Genomic DNA, 14,117 nt, shown 5'->3' with positions numbered 1-14,117 from the left:
CCCCTCCACCCACGGCTTTGGAGTTCTCCCAGCTCCTTCTGAAATCACAGGCGCTAGAAAGGCAGATTTCTAGCCTGTAGCATGGCCTACACATTCAAGGCCAAGTCCCCACCCCAGCCTGCCTGGCAGCCCACAGAGCGTGCCTTGATCCCTGCAGCCTCGTGCTGATGCTGCGTTGCTAGTGGTGAGACTGCTGTGGAGAAGCTTGGTTTACATGTGCGGCTCCCCAGCCAAAGCTTTTCAGGGTTCCCAGTGCACTTCACGCTAAACACCCTCCCTTTCAAGGGATCGCCCTGGCCCCATTTCTTAGGCAGTGGCTCCCTACGAGCTGGGCACCCCCTGCTTGAGCCCAGCAGACATGCTCACAGGCTGAGGCATCCATCTATGGATTCCACTCACTCAGACGAGCCCCGTGCCGTCAGGGAAGAGCTGTGGAAACTGCTGCGGCGTTAGAGCGGCTCCACTGCCCTTTGGGGACAAAGTTCGAGCTGTAGGTGCAGCAGAAGAGTTTCCAGTTCTTGGATTTAACAGCTATTTGTTGAGCATCCTCGATGTTCCCAGTATTGCCTCATGCTGGGGACCCCGCTTTAAACAGAAGAGATCCTGAACCAGAGAAGGAGAGAGTCAAGCAAACAGGCAGCCAGAACAGTGCAACGAGGTGGGGGAGGGCGTGTTGGAGAGAGGAGCACAGGGGAACATTTAGGGCAGTGAAACCATTGTGGATGATACTGGCATATGCACAACGTAAAATTTTACAGCACATAGCATATCATTTGTGCAAATTTAAGAAATCATTTAGGGAATTCCTGCTGTGGTGCAATGGGATTGGTGGCATCTCTGGAGCCTTGTGATGCAAGTTCAATCCCTGGCCAGGCACAGTGAGCTACGGATCTGGTGTTGCCACAGCTGTGGCATAGGTTTCAACTACGGTTCAGATTTGATCTCTAGCCCCAGAATTCCACGTGCTGCAAAGCAGTCAAAAAAGAAAAGAAAAAACAGAAATAATTTAGGAGGTCAGGGGATCCCAATATGGCCTGCAGATTATGACCAAAGAACCTAAATGTGTTACATGTATGAGACAGCCCCACTGATGGGGATTGGGAATAAACAAAACAAGGAAACAGTGTGGGAAGGACCACCATTAGAGTGAGGAGCAGTTGCCATGGGAACTCCTAAGAGGGGTCCCTCCCCCAGCCTCAGGGAGACGGGAGAGGTTTCCTGAGGGAAGATACCTCTAAGTCAAGTCCATTGGAAGAAGAGTGTCCCAGGCAGAGGGAACAGGGAACAGCCCATGTGAAAAAACCCAGAGATGAAAGGGGCTTAGGTGCCGGAAGGTTTATACAGAGGGTCATAGCCTTGTGTGCCTTGTTAAGGAGCTTGTATTTTATCCAAGGGGTTCATGCCCTTGAGGTTAAGCCAGGGGAATGACCCAATTAGATTTGCCTCCTAGGAATACCAGGTGGGCAAGCGATCTAACTCTCGGAGCCTTGTTTTCCTTATCTGTAAAATGGTGATGCCAGCCCTCAATGCTGGCCCCTCCATGGGACACTGGCGGTGAATGTCCTGGCCAGTACAGTGAGAGGACAGAGGAAAAGGGTAGGACAGGGCCCAGGAAGAGCAGTTGAAAGCTGTTGTCACAGTTTAGATAAGGGATAAAAGGAAGCCTGAACTTAGATGGATGGAGAAGAGCAGAAACATTTGAAGCAATTGAAGAGTCCTTTCTGGAACTCAAGAGTTGACTGGACATGGGGCCAAGGAAGAGAGGGGAAGTGAGGACCCTGCCCGGATGTCTGGCCTGGGCTTCAGGGTGGCTGATGGCAGCAGCCACCACGATAGATGGACACACAGGAGAGGGGAATGTGGAGAGCAAAGGTAAGAATGTTCAGGAGACACTGCATTATCTCCATGAGTGTCTGCCTGCCCATTGACCAGACTTTTATCACCTCTTCCATCCCCTTTGCCATCTGCTCCCACATTTCTAGGATAAAAGAACATTCACATGGAGCTCCCACTGTGGCAGCGTGGTGGGTTAAGAATCTGACTGCAGTGGCTTGGGTTGCCGTGGAGGTGTGGGTTTGATCCCTGGCCACCAGTGGGTTAAAGGATCTGGCATTGCCATAGCTGTGGCATAGGTCACGGCTGTGCCTCATACTCAGTTCCTGGCCCAGGAACTTCCATATGACACGGGTGCGGCCATCAAATTAAAAGACAAAAACAAAAAACAGAACACGCACATCACCCTGAATAAGTATTTTTAAATTTTTTTTTGTTTTATTGAAGTACAGTTGAATTACAATGTTGTGTTAATTTCTCCTGTACAGCAAAGAGACTCGTTATACATATGTATACATATTCTTTTTCATATTCTTTTCCATTATAGTTGGCCACAGGATATTGCACATAGTTCTCTGTGCTCTGTAATAGGACATGGTTGTTTATCCATCCTATATGTAGTAGGTTGCCCCTGCTGATCCCAAACTCCCAATCCTTCCCTCTACCCTGAATAAATAAATGATCAAATGGGCAAACCTGTATATAGCACCTAGCTCGGAACAGAAAGGTAGAGAAGGGTAGAGATGAAAAATCTTTAAAAATATGGTTTTTTATTTATTTAAAAACAACAACTCTAAACTCATTTATGTTAACACAAGCCACATTTTATGAAAAATAACTCTAAAACAAAAAGGCAACAGGAGTAGCATTTTTTGTAAACATATTTTTGCAGATCTCTTTAATGGCTGGCTTATTAGAAGACAGCAGGACTTTGCTATCTGCTTCTGCATTCAGTCTGTGACCATATGTTGTTTTGATGGAAGAGTATGAAGAAAATCTGGCCCCGCAGAGACTTGTATTTGGAAAAAAGGAATATTTTAATCGCTCTTTCAGATAATTGTGGATCACTTCTTCTTAGGTTCTATACCCAAACTTGACACATGGTAGTTTCTTAATGTGTCAGTCTGTGTGGAACTATAAACTTTCATACTTAATTACATTAAAATCCATTGGTCATCTTTGCATTTTGAATGGATCCATGTTACCAGTGTACGATTTTGCAACTACATGCATTGCTCATTTGGAAAAGAGTGGTCCCCCTGAGATCTGCAGATCTTCCAAATGTTGACACATTTTATTGTATGATATACAAAAAAAGCCACATTAGTTAATATCACCCCTGGTATCATCAACAAAGTCTTTAAGTATCCAAAGCTGTCAAGCTCTCATAGGAGGCAGATATAGGTTTTCTGAAATTCTCAATTTTTTTTTCTTTGAAAGCTCAAAACTCATCATTTGCAAAAACAAACAAACAAAACTTTCCTGATATTCCTTGACATTACAGGCTCATTTCATGTGTTTTTGAGAAAGAGTCCGCCACATCCCTATGTTGGAAAAAAGTTTGAGTTTGTGTGCCAGTCACATGTTCCAAGGAAAATTCATGTTTCATGCAAAGGGTGAAAGAATATAATGGCTCCTCAGATAGGGTGGTGTTAGCAATTTTACCACCTGCTTCCCCAGATGATGTTCCATAAATCTGCCTGAAGGAGCCATATTTCCTTGGTATCTAGAAAAGCTAGACCAGGGAGCAAGGACAGTCTAGGCAGAGTAAACAGACTCCTTGGACAGAAGGGAAGGACTTGAGACAGAAAGGGGCTGGATTCCAACAACTTAGGTGGTGGTCATTTACCTCTAGGTCACATTAATGATCACTGGACGCATAGATGTCCCAGGCACAGTGCCAGGCAGTTTGCAGGCAGCACATACTTCAGTCTCAGCAGTCCTTGAGGTCATCTCCACTTTACAGATGCAGAAATGGTGTGCCTGAAGGCAAATTGTTTGTTCCAGATCACAGACCTGGTGGGTTATGGAACTGATTGGGAAGTACCAGTGTTGTGTTTAAAAGCAGCCTGGGGAGTTCCCGTCATGGCTTAGCAGGTAATGAACCCAACTAATATCCATTAGGATGTGGGTTCGAACGCTGGCCCCTCTCAGTGGGTTAAGGATCCGGCATTCCCATGAGCTGTGGCATAGGTCGCAGGTATGGCTTGGGGCCAGCATTGCTGTGGCTGTGGCGCAAGCTGGTAGACTGCAGCTGTGATTTGACCCCTAGCCTGGGAACTCCCATATGCTATGGGGGTGACCTTCAAAAGACAAAATAAATAGATAGATAGATAGACAGATAGATAGATAAAAGTAGCCTTGGCAGAACCCACAAAGTATTGGGTGCAGCCATAGGCAGCTGAGTAGAGGGAGTCTGACTCTAAATCAGGGAAGACCAGCTTGGGTTAATTGGCTGCCTTGGTAGATGGGTTGTCTTGGTGACAAAGATCCAGGATCTGGCCATAATCAGCTATCTAAGCAGGTAGACGGTTTTCAGTGTGGAGCAAGGGTTCAAAATGAGACTTCAGTCTTTGGAATACTAGGCAAGCAGGGGTTCACCATTTTCCCATTTCCCATAGAAGGTCAGGGATCTTAGGCAGCTTACCAAGAGGAGAATTAGGAGTTCCCCTTGTGGTGCAGTAGGTTGAGGACTTGACCATGTCTCTGCAAGGATGCAGTTTCAATCCCCGGCCTCTGTGGATTAAGGATCTGGTGTTGCCTCAAGCTTTGGCATAGGTTGCAGATGTGGCTCCGATGTGGCTCAAGGCTGGCAGCTGCAGCTCTGATTTGACTCCTAGCCCAGGAACTTCCACATGCCACAGGTGCTGCTGTAAAAAGAAAAAAAAAAAAAAGAGGAGGATTAGTTGTTTGAAGTGAGAAATTCAGTATAGGCTGCTTTTGGTAACCTTGCATAAGCTCAGCTGTCAGAACGAGGGGGCTATGTCAGGGTGAGAGTAGTCCTAAAGGGCTCAAACGTGGATTGCAGAGTGTTAAGCTAGAACCCTTTGGACACTTACTGTTTTACTTTAGATGATAATGTGAATGGCTGCACCCACCTCGAACTATGTAGTGCACAGTCTATGCAATGATATGTGGCAGGGCTATATCTAAAGGTGTCATGGATTCTCCAGGAGAGGGTAAAGGTTTTATTAGCTGTTAGGAAGGGAAGGCTGCAGAAGTTGGGAATAGGATGCAGAAGGAGCTGCCTAATAGCTAAGACATAGAAACAACCTAAATGTCTATTGACAGATGAATAGATTGAGAAGATATGGTACAATGGAATACTACTCAGCCATAAAAAGAATGAAATAATGCCATTTACAGCAACATGGATGCAACTAGAGATTCTCATACTAAGTGAAGTAAGTCAGAAAGAGAAAGACAAATACCCTATGATATCACTTATGTGTGGAATCTAAAATGTGGCACAGATGAACCTATCTACACGACAGAAGCAGACTCATAGACCCGGAGAATAGACTTGTGATTGCCAAGGGGGAGGGAGGAGGGAGTGGGATGGACGGGGAGTATGGGGTTAGTAGATGCAAACTCTTATATTTAGAATGGATAAGCAATGAGGTCCTACTGCATAGCACAGGGAACTATATCCAATCACTTGGGGTAGACCATGATGGAAGATAATACGAGAAAAAGAATATATATATATATATATGTGTGTGTGTGTGTGTGTGTGACTGGGTCACTGTGCTGTACAGCAGAAATTGACACCACATTGTAAAACAACTATACTTCAATAAAAATGTTTAATAAATAAAATTTTAAGAATAGATTTTAAAAAGTAAAAAATTAAACCAACTCCCCCCCACCAAAAAAAGAAGGAGCTGCCTAAAAATTCTAGACAGCTGCAATGGAGGTAACCTGAAGCACATATTGGAAGCCTTTTATGGATGACCTGCAGAATTTGTTGCTTGAAACCATTACATGTGTTATGATGCTGGGGTTATGGCAGATACTCAATAAATGCTCACTGGACTGCAATAAAACCACTGACTACAGTGACTCATCTTAATATTCTTTGTTCCTCTTACCTCAAAACTGCCCTCAAGGACAGAAACCCTACTTTTTTCTTTTGAACTAAGCATCAGAAACAAACACACACTTAGGCAGACCAGGAAGAGAGGAAGGTATAAGCTTAGTGTTTCCTTGTTGTTCTGCTGAGTTTTTAAGCTGTGTGTGTGTGTGTGTGTGTGTGTGTGTGTGTGTGTGTGTGTGTGTCTTAGTAATTCACAATAGAGTGGGTGGATTTCAGCCTTTTTTTTTTTTTAAGCTAGGGTTCATGAAGCTACCTCTGTGATGTGGTTTTAAGATATTTTTGAGTTTTTGATGAAAGCTAAGCACGGGCTTTCTATAAAAGATAGAATATACACATACACCATAATTTTTGCATGTAATTATTGAGGTTTCACTGAATTTCTGTTGCCAATAGATTCTCGTTCTTCAAACTGCTAATAGAGGTTTTAATCTTGATCTCAATAAAGTAATATTCTGTTTCTTCTCATGTGGGATTAGTATCTGCTTTTCTATTTGAATAATACTTTAAACATTAAAGATCTAAACATTAAATATTAATATAATAAACATTAAAGTAATTAGTAAACATTAATGTTTACTAATGCTTATTATCCTCATGGCTTGGTTAACTACCTAGGTTATCTGACAGAAAAATGTCAGAGGATTAGGGAAGAATTATAAATAATTAGCAAACAATATCCATCTCAATTACTAAATGTTTTAAGAAAGAGATTTAACTATTCTGTCTATCATATTAGTGGGGTTTTGTTTGTTTGTTTTTGGCAACACTAGGAAGTTCCCAGGCCAGGGGTCTAACCTGAGCCACAGCAGTGACAATGTCAGATCCTTAACCCACTGAGCCACCAGGGAACTCCACACATACTCTTTAATCTAGCAATTTCCCTGAGAGCTGAAGAATCCTAAATATGAAAAGATAAAACCTTTATGCACAAAGATGTGAATAGCAGTATTATTTATATTGGAGAATTGGAAATGATCTAGGTGAGTTTTAGAGGATTTGGATGCTAGTGTTAAGTCAGACGATTCCTAGTTTTCTCTGATTCAGGGAGTCCTTGCTGAGTGGAGCTGGGATGAAGATACCTAGGCTGGTTCCTAGAGGAGATGTGAACATTTGCTGACTATCTCAAATGACAGTCAGATGGGTGGCCTGTGGCTGGTGGGGGTAACATTTGACATGGAGACATATTTGCTAGGGTGGTAGAAAGAATACGAGTAGCTTAAAAGCCTGGAAACCAATGATTGGACTGTCATCATGGGAACCTTGCAATCTGTTTAAAGCAAGTGCCAAGTCTCCTGTGTGATGGGGAGACCTTTGTCTCTCTCCCTCAGCTCCATTCCCATCATTCCCTCTGTCTCCTCACTCTTCCTCACCAAATCAGCTTCTCTTCCCCCAGAAGGAAAATCTCTAAGAAATCCTTTTTTGCTAATGGACAGTTTCCTTGTTGCCATCTTATTCCAACTCGAAATAATCTTTCTTCTCCCCTAAATACATGATCTCATTTGATGCCAACAAATTTATCCTTTAGGTAAGAATTACCTGTAGTTTGAATATGAAGCAAATGAAAAAAAAAAGTTGTAGGGAGAAGGCAGTGAATGTATTTATAATATTGGAATTTAAGGCTTCATTTGTGTCTCTCATATCAAATAATAATAAAGAAGAAGTAAACGAAATGAAAACAAAGAAGAAAACCATGATAACTAATACTTAAGAAGCCCATTCTGTGTATCAGGCACTTTCTAACTGCTTTACTTAAATGAGTTCACTTAATTTTTCCTAATAGGAGTTCCCTGGTAGATCAGCAGGTTAAGAACCTGTCATTGTCACTGCAGTGGCTCCAGTTGCTGCTGTGGCACGAATTTGATCCCTGGCTTGGGAATTTCCATACACCAAAGTAGTGGCCAAAACAAACAAACATGTAAATATATTTTAGAAAATAAGATTTAAAAAATTTCCCAGTAGATCCTCTGTGGAATAGGCTAGCTCTGATATTAGTAGAAGAGCTTTTGGAAGAATATTGGAGACCTTATCCTTGTTATCCTTTTTGGACTAGGCATGGATTTATTTTTTTCTTGGGAAAGCACCGGCTGTCAAATAACTAGGAAAAGGCCAGGGGAGAGCGAGGGCGGGTGAATTTGCAGCTATGGTGTATGTGCCTACGATATGGCCTGTGGCCTGGGGCAAGATCGCTGCCTCTTTTTGGCCCAGTGTGCCAAGGTGTGAACCTGTTCCCTTTGTAAGTGTCCTGCACACACCTAACCAAGGAAGGTTTTTTTAGGGTGACAGAGAGAGGGTAGGAATGCAAATTTGAAGGCCTTTAAAAAACAAGATTTGGGAGTTCCCATTGTGGCTCAGCAGGTTAAGAACCTAACATAGTATCCATGAGGACTTGGGTTCAATCTCTGGCCTCGTTCATTGGGTTAAGGATCTGGCGTTAACACAAGCTGCAGTGTAGGCCACAGATGTGGCTTGGATCCCACCTGGCTGTGGCTGTGGTGTAGGCCAACAGCTGATTCGACCCCTAGCCTGGGAACTTCTGTATGCCTCACATGAGGCCCTAAAAAGAAAAGAAAAGAAAAAAAAAAGATTTGTATTACCTTGATATAATGAAAAGAGAAAGAATCATTTTAGGGATGGGGAAAGTAGGTTATATGTGGAGAATTCTGCAGGCCATCGTGAGATGTTGGTGCACACATATGCACAGGCTCACTAATGCACGCTTATTAGGGTGGCACTGTCCGGGAAGATGCAGAGGGTCAGAGAGAGGTTAACAAATAGGTTTCTGGAGGTCAAGGCTTCATTCAGACTTGGGTAGGTTTCTGGAGGTGAAGGCTTCATTCAATCTTGGTCCCATCTTGTGTCCAGGCCTTGATGCCACGTGTTACACCTGAGTAAGAGGCCTCAGTAAATGTTTGCCAGGTTCACTTGAACTCAGCTGGAAAGCACTGAGAATTCCCAGGGCTCCACCCCCCCAGTGATTTGGCCTCTGATTTTCCTCCCTTTCTTCACACAGCCGCTGCTGCCCCCTTCTGGGGTTGCTTGGTACTTTGGGGGGAATACTTCTTAAGGGCTCGGCAGTACCCTTAGACGTTAGTGAGCTTGGTACTCCAAGTCTAGCAACTCTTTTTTTATTTTTCATTTTATGGCCGTGCGGCATATGGAAGGTCCAGGGCCAGGGATTGAATCCAAACCACAGCTGTGACTTATGCCACACCTGCAGCAGGGGGTCGAGCCCATACCTCCACAGTGACCTGAGCTGCTGCAGTCAGATTCTTAACCCACTGCCCCACAGAGGGAGCGCCAAGTCTAGTGACTCTGGATGGGATTCAAGACAGACCTTGGTCACTGGTGCTTTGAGAGAAACCCTATCCTTGGAGAAATTAGTGGCCATCTGGGAGGATTTGCAGAGGATTTGGTTTTGATGGGACTGGAGCTGAAAGTGGGATTCTTTTTTTTTTTGTCTTTTTGTCTTTTTTTTTTTTTGTTGTTGTTGTTGTTGTTGCTATTTCTTGGGCCGCTCCCGTGGCATATGGAGGTTCCCAGGCTAGGGGTTGAAACGGAGCTGTAGCCACCGGCCTATGCCAGAGCCACAGCAACGTGGGATCCGAGCCGCGTCTGCAACCTACACCACAGCTCACGGCAACGCCGGATCGTTAACCCACTGAGCAAGGGCAGGGCTCAAACCCGCTACCTCATGGTTCCTAGTCAGATTCGTTAACCACTGCGCCACGACGGGAACTCCATTTTTTTTTGTCTTTTTGTCTTTTTTTGTTGTTGTTGTTGCTGTTGCTATTTCTTGGGTGAAAGTGGGATTCTTGGCTTGGCTAGCTGTAGCAGAAAGATGATTGCATTGCATCAGGAAAACTGGACTCTTAGACAGCCCTGAAGCTAGAGCTCTGGCTTTCTGGGCCTCATTTTCATTTTCTGCAGAATGGGAGGTGAGGCTGGCTGATTACGTTGGGGTTGGGGAGTGAGGGACTTCAATGGGACATGGGCCTCTGAGATCTCCCTCCTTCATGACCTCTGCCCCACTTCAAGCCCTTTCATTTAGGGGGTGTCAACACAATTTTGCAGGGGAAAAATGCCCTCGGAAGTCTGAAAGGCACTGGGCTGGAGAGTCTCTGAGATCCCTTCCAGCTCCAATGGTGTGATTTTATGAACTTAGAATTGTCAGAGAGGTGAAAGCGGAAATCACAGAGCCAGATGTGTCTAAGTGCGGTGGGTGTTTTGCAGGCGGACAGCCCGGAGGACATGCACAGCTGGATTAAGGAGATCGGGGCAGCTGTCCAGGCTCTCAAATGCCACCCCAGAGTAAGTCACTTCCTTCCTGTTCACAGTCACTGTCAACCTTGCCAGGAGTTGCCCACAGTGGGCAGGTTTTACTTGGTGATGTAGGCAAGCAGCCCAGTGCCCAGCTGCAGCTTAAGCCTAGGCTGTCTTGTTTCTTTTTCTTTTTTGACTTGTTTGGGTACAGGTTTTTTTTTTTTTTTTTTTTTTTTTTTTTTTTTTGCCATTTCTTAGGCTGCTCCTGCGGCATATGGAGGTTCCCAGGCTAGGGGTCTAATCGGAGCTGTAGCCACCGGCCTACGCCAGAGCCAGAGCAACGCAGGATCCGATCCGGTCTGCGACCTACACCACAGCTCACGGCAACGCCGGATCGTTAACCCACTGAGCAAGGGCAGGGATCGAACCCGCAACCTCATGGTTCCTAGTCAGATTCGTTAACCACTGCGCCATGACGGGAACTCCTTAACTGACTCTTAAACATGTGTCTCTGGACCTGTGTGGCAGTGATCCTGGGAGGAGGGACGAGGTATTCTTTCTGGGGCTTTGGGATAAATGTTGTAAGGAAAACTCTCACCTCTTTTCTCCCCCGCCCCCCACTTTTATTTGTGTAGGAAATGTCCTTTTCTAGGTCCATTTCTTTGACCCGCCCTGGAAGCTCCAGCCTCTCAGGGGGGTCCAACTCTGTCTTATGCAGAGGGCGGCTGCCCGGGGAGGAGAGGAAGGCCCTCTGCAAAGCCCCCTCCGTGGCCTCCTCCTGGCAGCCCTGGACACCTGTCCCCCAGGCTGGGGAAAAGCCACCTCCCACTGAAGAGATGCCCGAGGACTCTTTGTTCGCACCTCGGCTTGGGGAGACCAGTACTTCTGGGGCACTAGCCAGCTCCCGGATCCGGCACCGATCAGAGCCCCAGCACCCCAAGGAGAAGCCATTTGTGTTCAACCTTGATGATGAGAACATTCGGACCTCTGATGTGTGATGAGGCATGGTGCCCTGGCAAGGGTTGGGGGGAACTCAGACACGGGGCCAGGACTCAGTTTCTCACCTGTTGGAGGACAGCCAGGGGCCTTCCCAACATGCATTTCCCCATGGAACTCTGTGTGAGAGGCCGGTCCAGCTGGCTTAACTATATATATATATATAAATCTACATATATCTCAATGCAGTGTATTTAATTTGGGAAAGCCACTAGGTTAGAGAGCAGGTTGCCTCTTATTTGACTTCTTCAAAATCTTCCTGGTGAGAGGAGGTGGAAGTCCAATTTCATCCCCAACCAAGTTTTGTGTCCTTGTCCTTGTCTTCATTGCTTCCCTTTGTTTTCCAGCTGGGGCACAGAATCTGGAGGCCGCTCACCTGGTTTTATCCTATCCCTGTTTATTGGCTGAAGCTTAACTGTGAACTTGGAGGGTGGTGACTAACTGAGAAGGCCGGTGGCTGGGAGGTGGTGGGAGACCCAGGCTCCAGCTTGACCAGGATACATTCAGAGGAGAGGTGTTAAAATCTGGGGTTTCGCAGGTGGCCCTGAATGTCCTTGACCCGGGCGGATCCTTCCAGGGTAGATATTTAGGGACCTCTTATAAAGTATGGGGCATGATTTCACACCAGAGCCTCGACCAATTTGGGGAATTACTCCGTTTCCTTGGAGATATTCTTGGACCTCAAATACTGTCGCTATGGATGACAGGCCTGCCCACCTGGTTTCAGAGGCAGGCCCCAAGGGTGGACTTATCAATGTTCAATGTTGAGGACAGAACGGAGATTGCCCTTGACATGGCCATTTACTTGGAAAGCTCAGCGGGTGGATAAGGGTGTGATCATTCACTCGTGTGATAGACCAGATCTCTATTTTAGAGTCTGGGAGTTGCTTTAAAGCAGGAAAAGATGGATTTTCATCCATCCAGCTAAGATTGCTTTGATCCGTGTTTTCCAGACAGAAGGAAAGGTCTGTTTAGCCACAACAGATGATCTTGAATCCTGGCCTCACAGCTCTTCTTGCACAGGCCAACTGTAGTCTCATTTGAAGTGCCGTAAATTGTCTCCCCTGGCAGATCTGCCTTCTTTCTGTCCTTGTGTTGCCCTCTGAATGATGCTTCGTGCATTTGCATGACCAGACCTTGTCCTCTGAAGAGGTTCTCTGTACTTAACCTTGAAGAGAGAACAAAGATCGTCTTGAGAGGTATTTATATTTTTTAGAAACTATGCCTAGAAACATTGATTTAGAGACTGTGCATGGCAGGCTAGAGATTTCCCAGGTAAAAGAGCATAGGTGGTATTTCCTGCACCAATTTTAGGATGTACTCTCTTCCATTTGACAAGAAATACTACTTCCAGGGTCCCTGGGGGAATCAGTCTATCTAGCTACCAGAATCTCCTAAAGGGAGGGAGCTTAACTCATGTCCATCTGTACCTTCTTATCAGCTCAATCAATTAATTTTGTCTTTAAATTAAAAAGTAATGCCTCGGAGTTCCCTGTTGGCTCAGTGGGTTAAGGGTCTGACATCACTGTTGTGGCTCTGGTTACTGTTGTGGCATGGGATTTAATCCTGGGACAGGAACTTCTGTATGCTGCAGGGATGACCCCCCCCCCAAAAAAATTTAATGCCCAGAGGAAGAGACTAAAAGAAGCATTTTTACCTAAGTTAATCCTTCCCTGTCCTTATGCCCAAATTTAATGCAGGGGCCAAAGCTTATGATCAGAAAATCTTTAGTGACTTGAAGGAGATCTATTTCTTTCAGGCAGTGTCATTTCCTTGAAGTCTGTGTCAGGTTGAAAACTTTTCTTGACTGCACTGCTTTGGAGACAAGCTTCACTTAAATTTTGTTTGGCCTAGTGGTTCTGTATACACACTGATATAAAAAAGGAAATCTAGGAGTTCCTGTTGTGGCTCAGTGGGTTAAGAACCCGACAGTGTCCCTGAGGATGTGAGTTTGATCCCTGGCCTCGCTCAGTGGGTTAAGGATCCAGGGTTGCCATGAGCTGTGGTATAGGTTGCAGACTTGGCTGGGATCTGGTGTTGTTGTGGCTGAGGCGTAGGCTGGCAGCTGCAGCTCTGATTTGACCGCCAGCCTGGGAACTTCCATATGATGTAGGTGCAGCTGTAAAAAAATAATAATAATAAAGAATATCTACCCTGGATTGAGCTATCGCTTTTTCTCTTTTCTGTGACCTCTTGTATACTTTTGTCCTCAGAAATCCTTGGTTTGGGGATTATTTATTTATGAGTCATCATGGTGACAGCATACTTCAAGTAGACTGATTTTTAAGAAGTCATTCCTGATTCTTAAAGCTGGTTTCTCCGGTTTCATCTTCAAACTTTTCTAAAGAACATTCTTTAGCAGGGTCAAAGAAAGTGCACCATCAGCAATGTGGAACTTACAAAAATAGATTAGAACTTGTGAAATCTCTATAAAATTCCCTAACTCATGGAATGATGTCATCTCTTGGTATTATGAAAATCTACCCATTTCTCTCTCTTTTAAATAAACTCTCTGCTAATTAATTGTCATTATAGTAAGATGATCTGTTTCTTATTCAGTAAGGCCTATTTTGAGAATGTAGTAAATTAAATGTACTTATAAATCCAAATTGTATTAGATCGAAGGAAAACAAGGACTCCAGTTGGCAAATACTTGGAAATTTCAAGTTAATACATTGTTTATGTAATTCCAACACCAGATAAATATAATTCCTTTTGCTGAAGCCCAAAGGCATTCTTATTCCCAAATCTTATTTCAGAATTCCTTTTGTGTCCATATTTCTTACCTTCTGGTTAATTTCACCTTACCGCTTTTTAATGTCACTACACATATGAGCCAAAGATGGTGCATGCAGAACCAAGGCATTTGGTTTTAAATGTGTAAAATGGAACCAAATGGAAAAAAACAGGACGGAGATGCAGTATCTGCTAG

General features: G+C 44.7%; 1 protein-coding gene across 3 annotated transcripts in view; it reads left to right on the top strand.

Moving 5' to 3' along the window:
* Positions 1-11,357, top strand: part of PLEKHA2 (pleckstrin homology domain containing A2) — an 82,843-nt gene extending 71,486 nt beyond the window's left edge. For all 3 annotated transcript variants that reach the window (XM_047772421.1, XM_047772419.1, XM_047772420.1), the window contains 2 exons: positions 10,160-10,237; positions 10,825-11,357. In XM_047772421.1, coding sequence (XP_047628377.1) covers positions 10,160-10,237; positions 10,825-11,187 — 441 coding nt within the window. In that variant the 3' untranslated portion in view covers positions 11,188-11,357. The remainder of the gene's footprint in view (positions 1-10,159; positions 10,238-10,824) is intronic.
* The last annotated feature ends 2,760 nt before the right edge of the window (positions 11,358-14,117 follow it).

Source organism: Phacochoerus africanus, chromosome 3, assembly GCF_016906955.1.
Source record: "Phacochoerus africanus isolate WHEZ1 chromosome 3, ROS_Pafr_v1, whole genome shotgun sequence".
Taxonomy (NCBI): Eukaryota; Metazoa; Chordata; class Mammalia; order Artiodactyla; family Suidae; genus Phacochoerus; species Phacochoerus africanus.
Note: the sequence above shows the minus strand (reverse complement) of the source record. Positions and strands in the feature narration are given on the sequence as shown.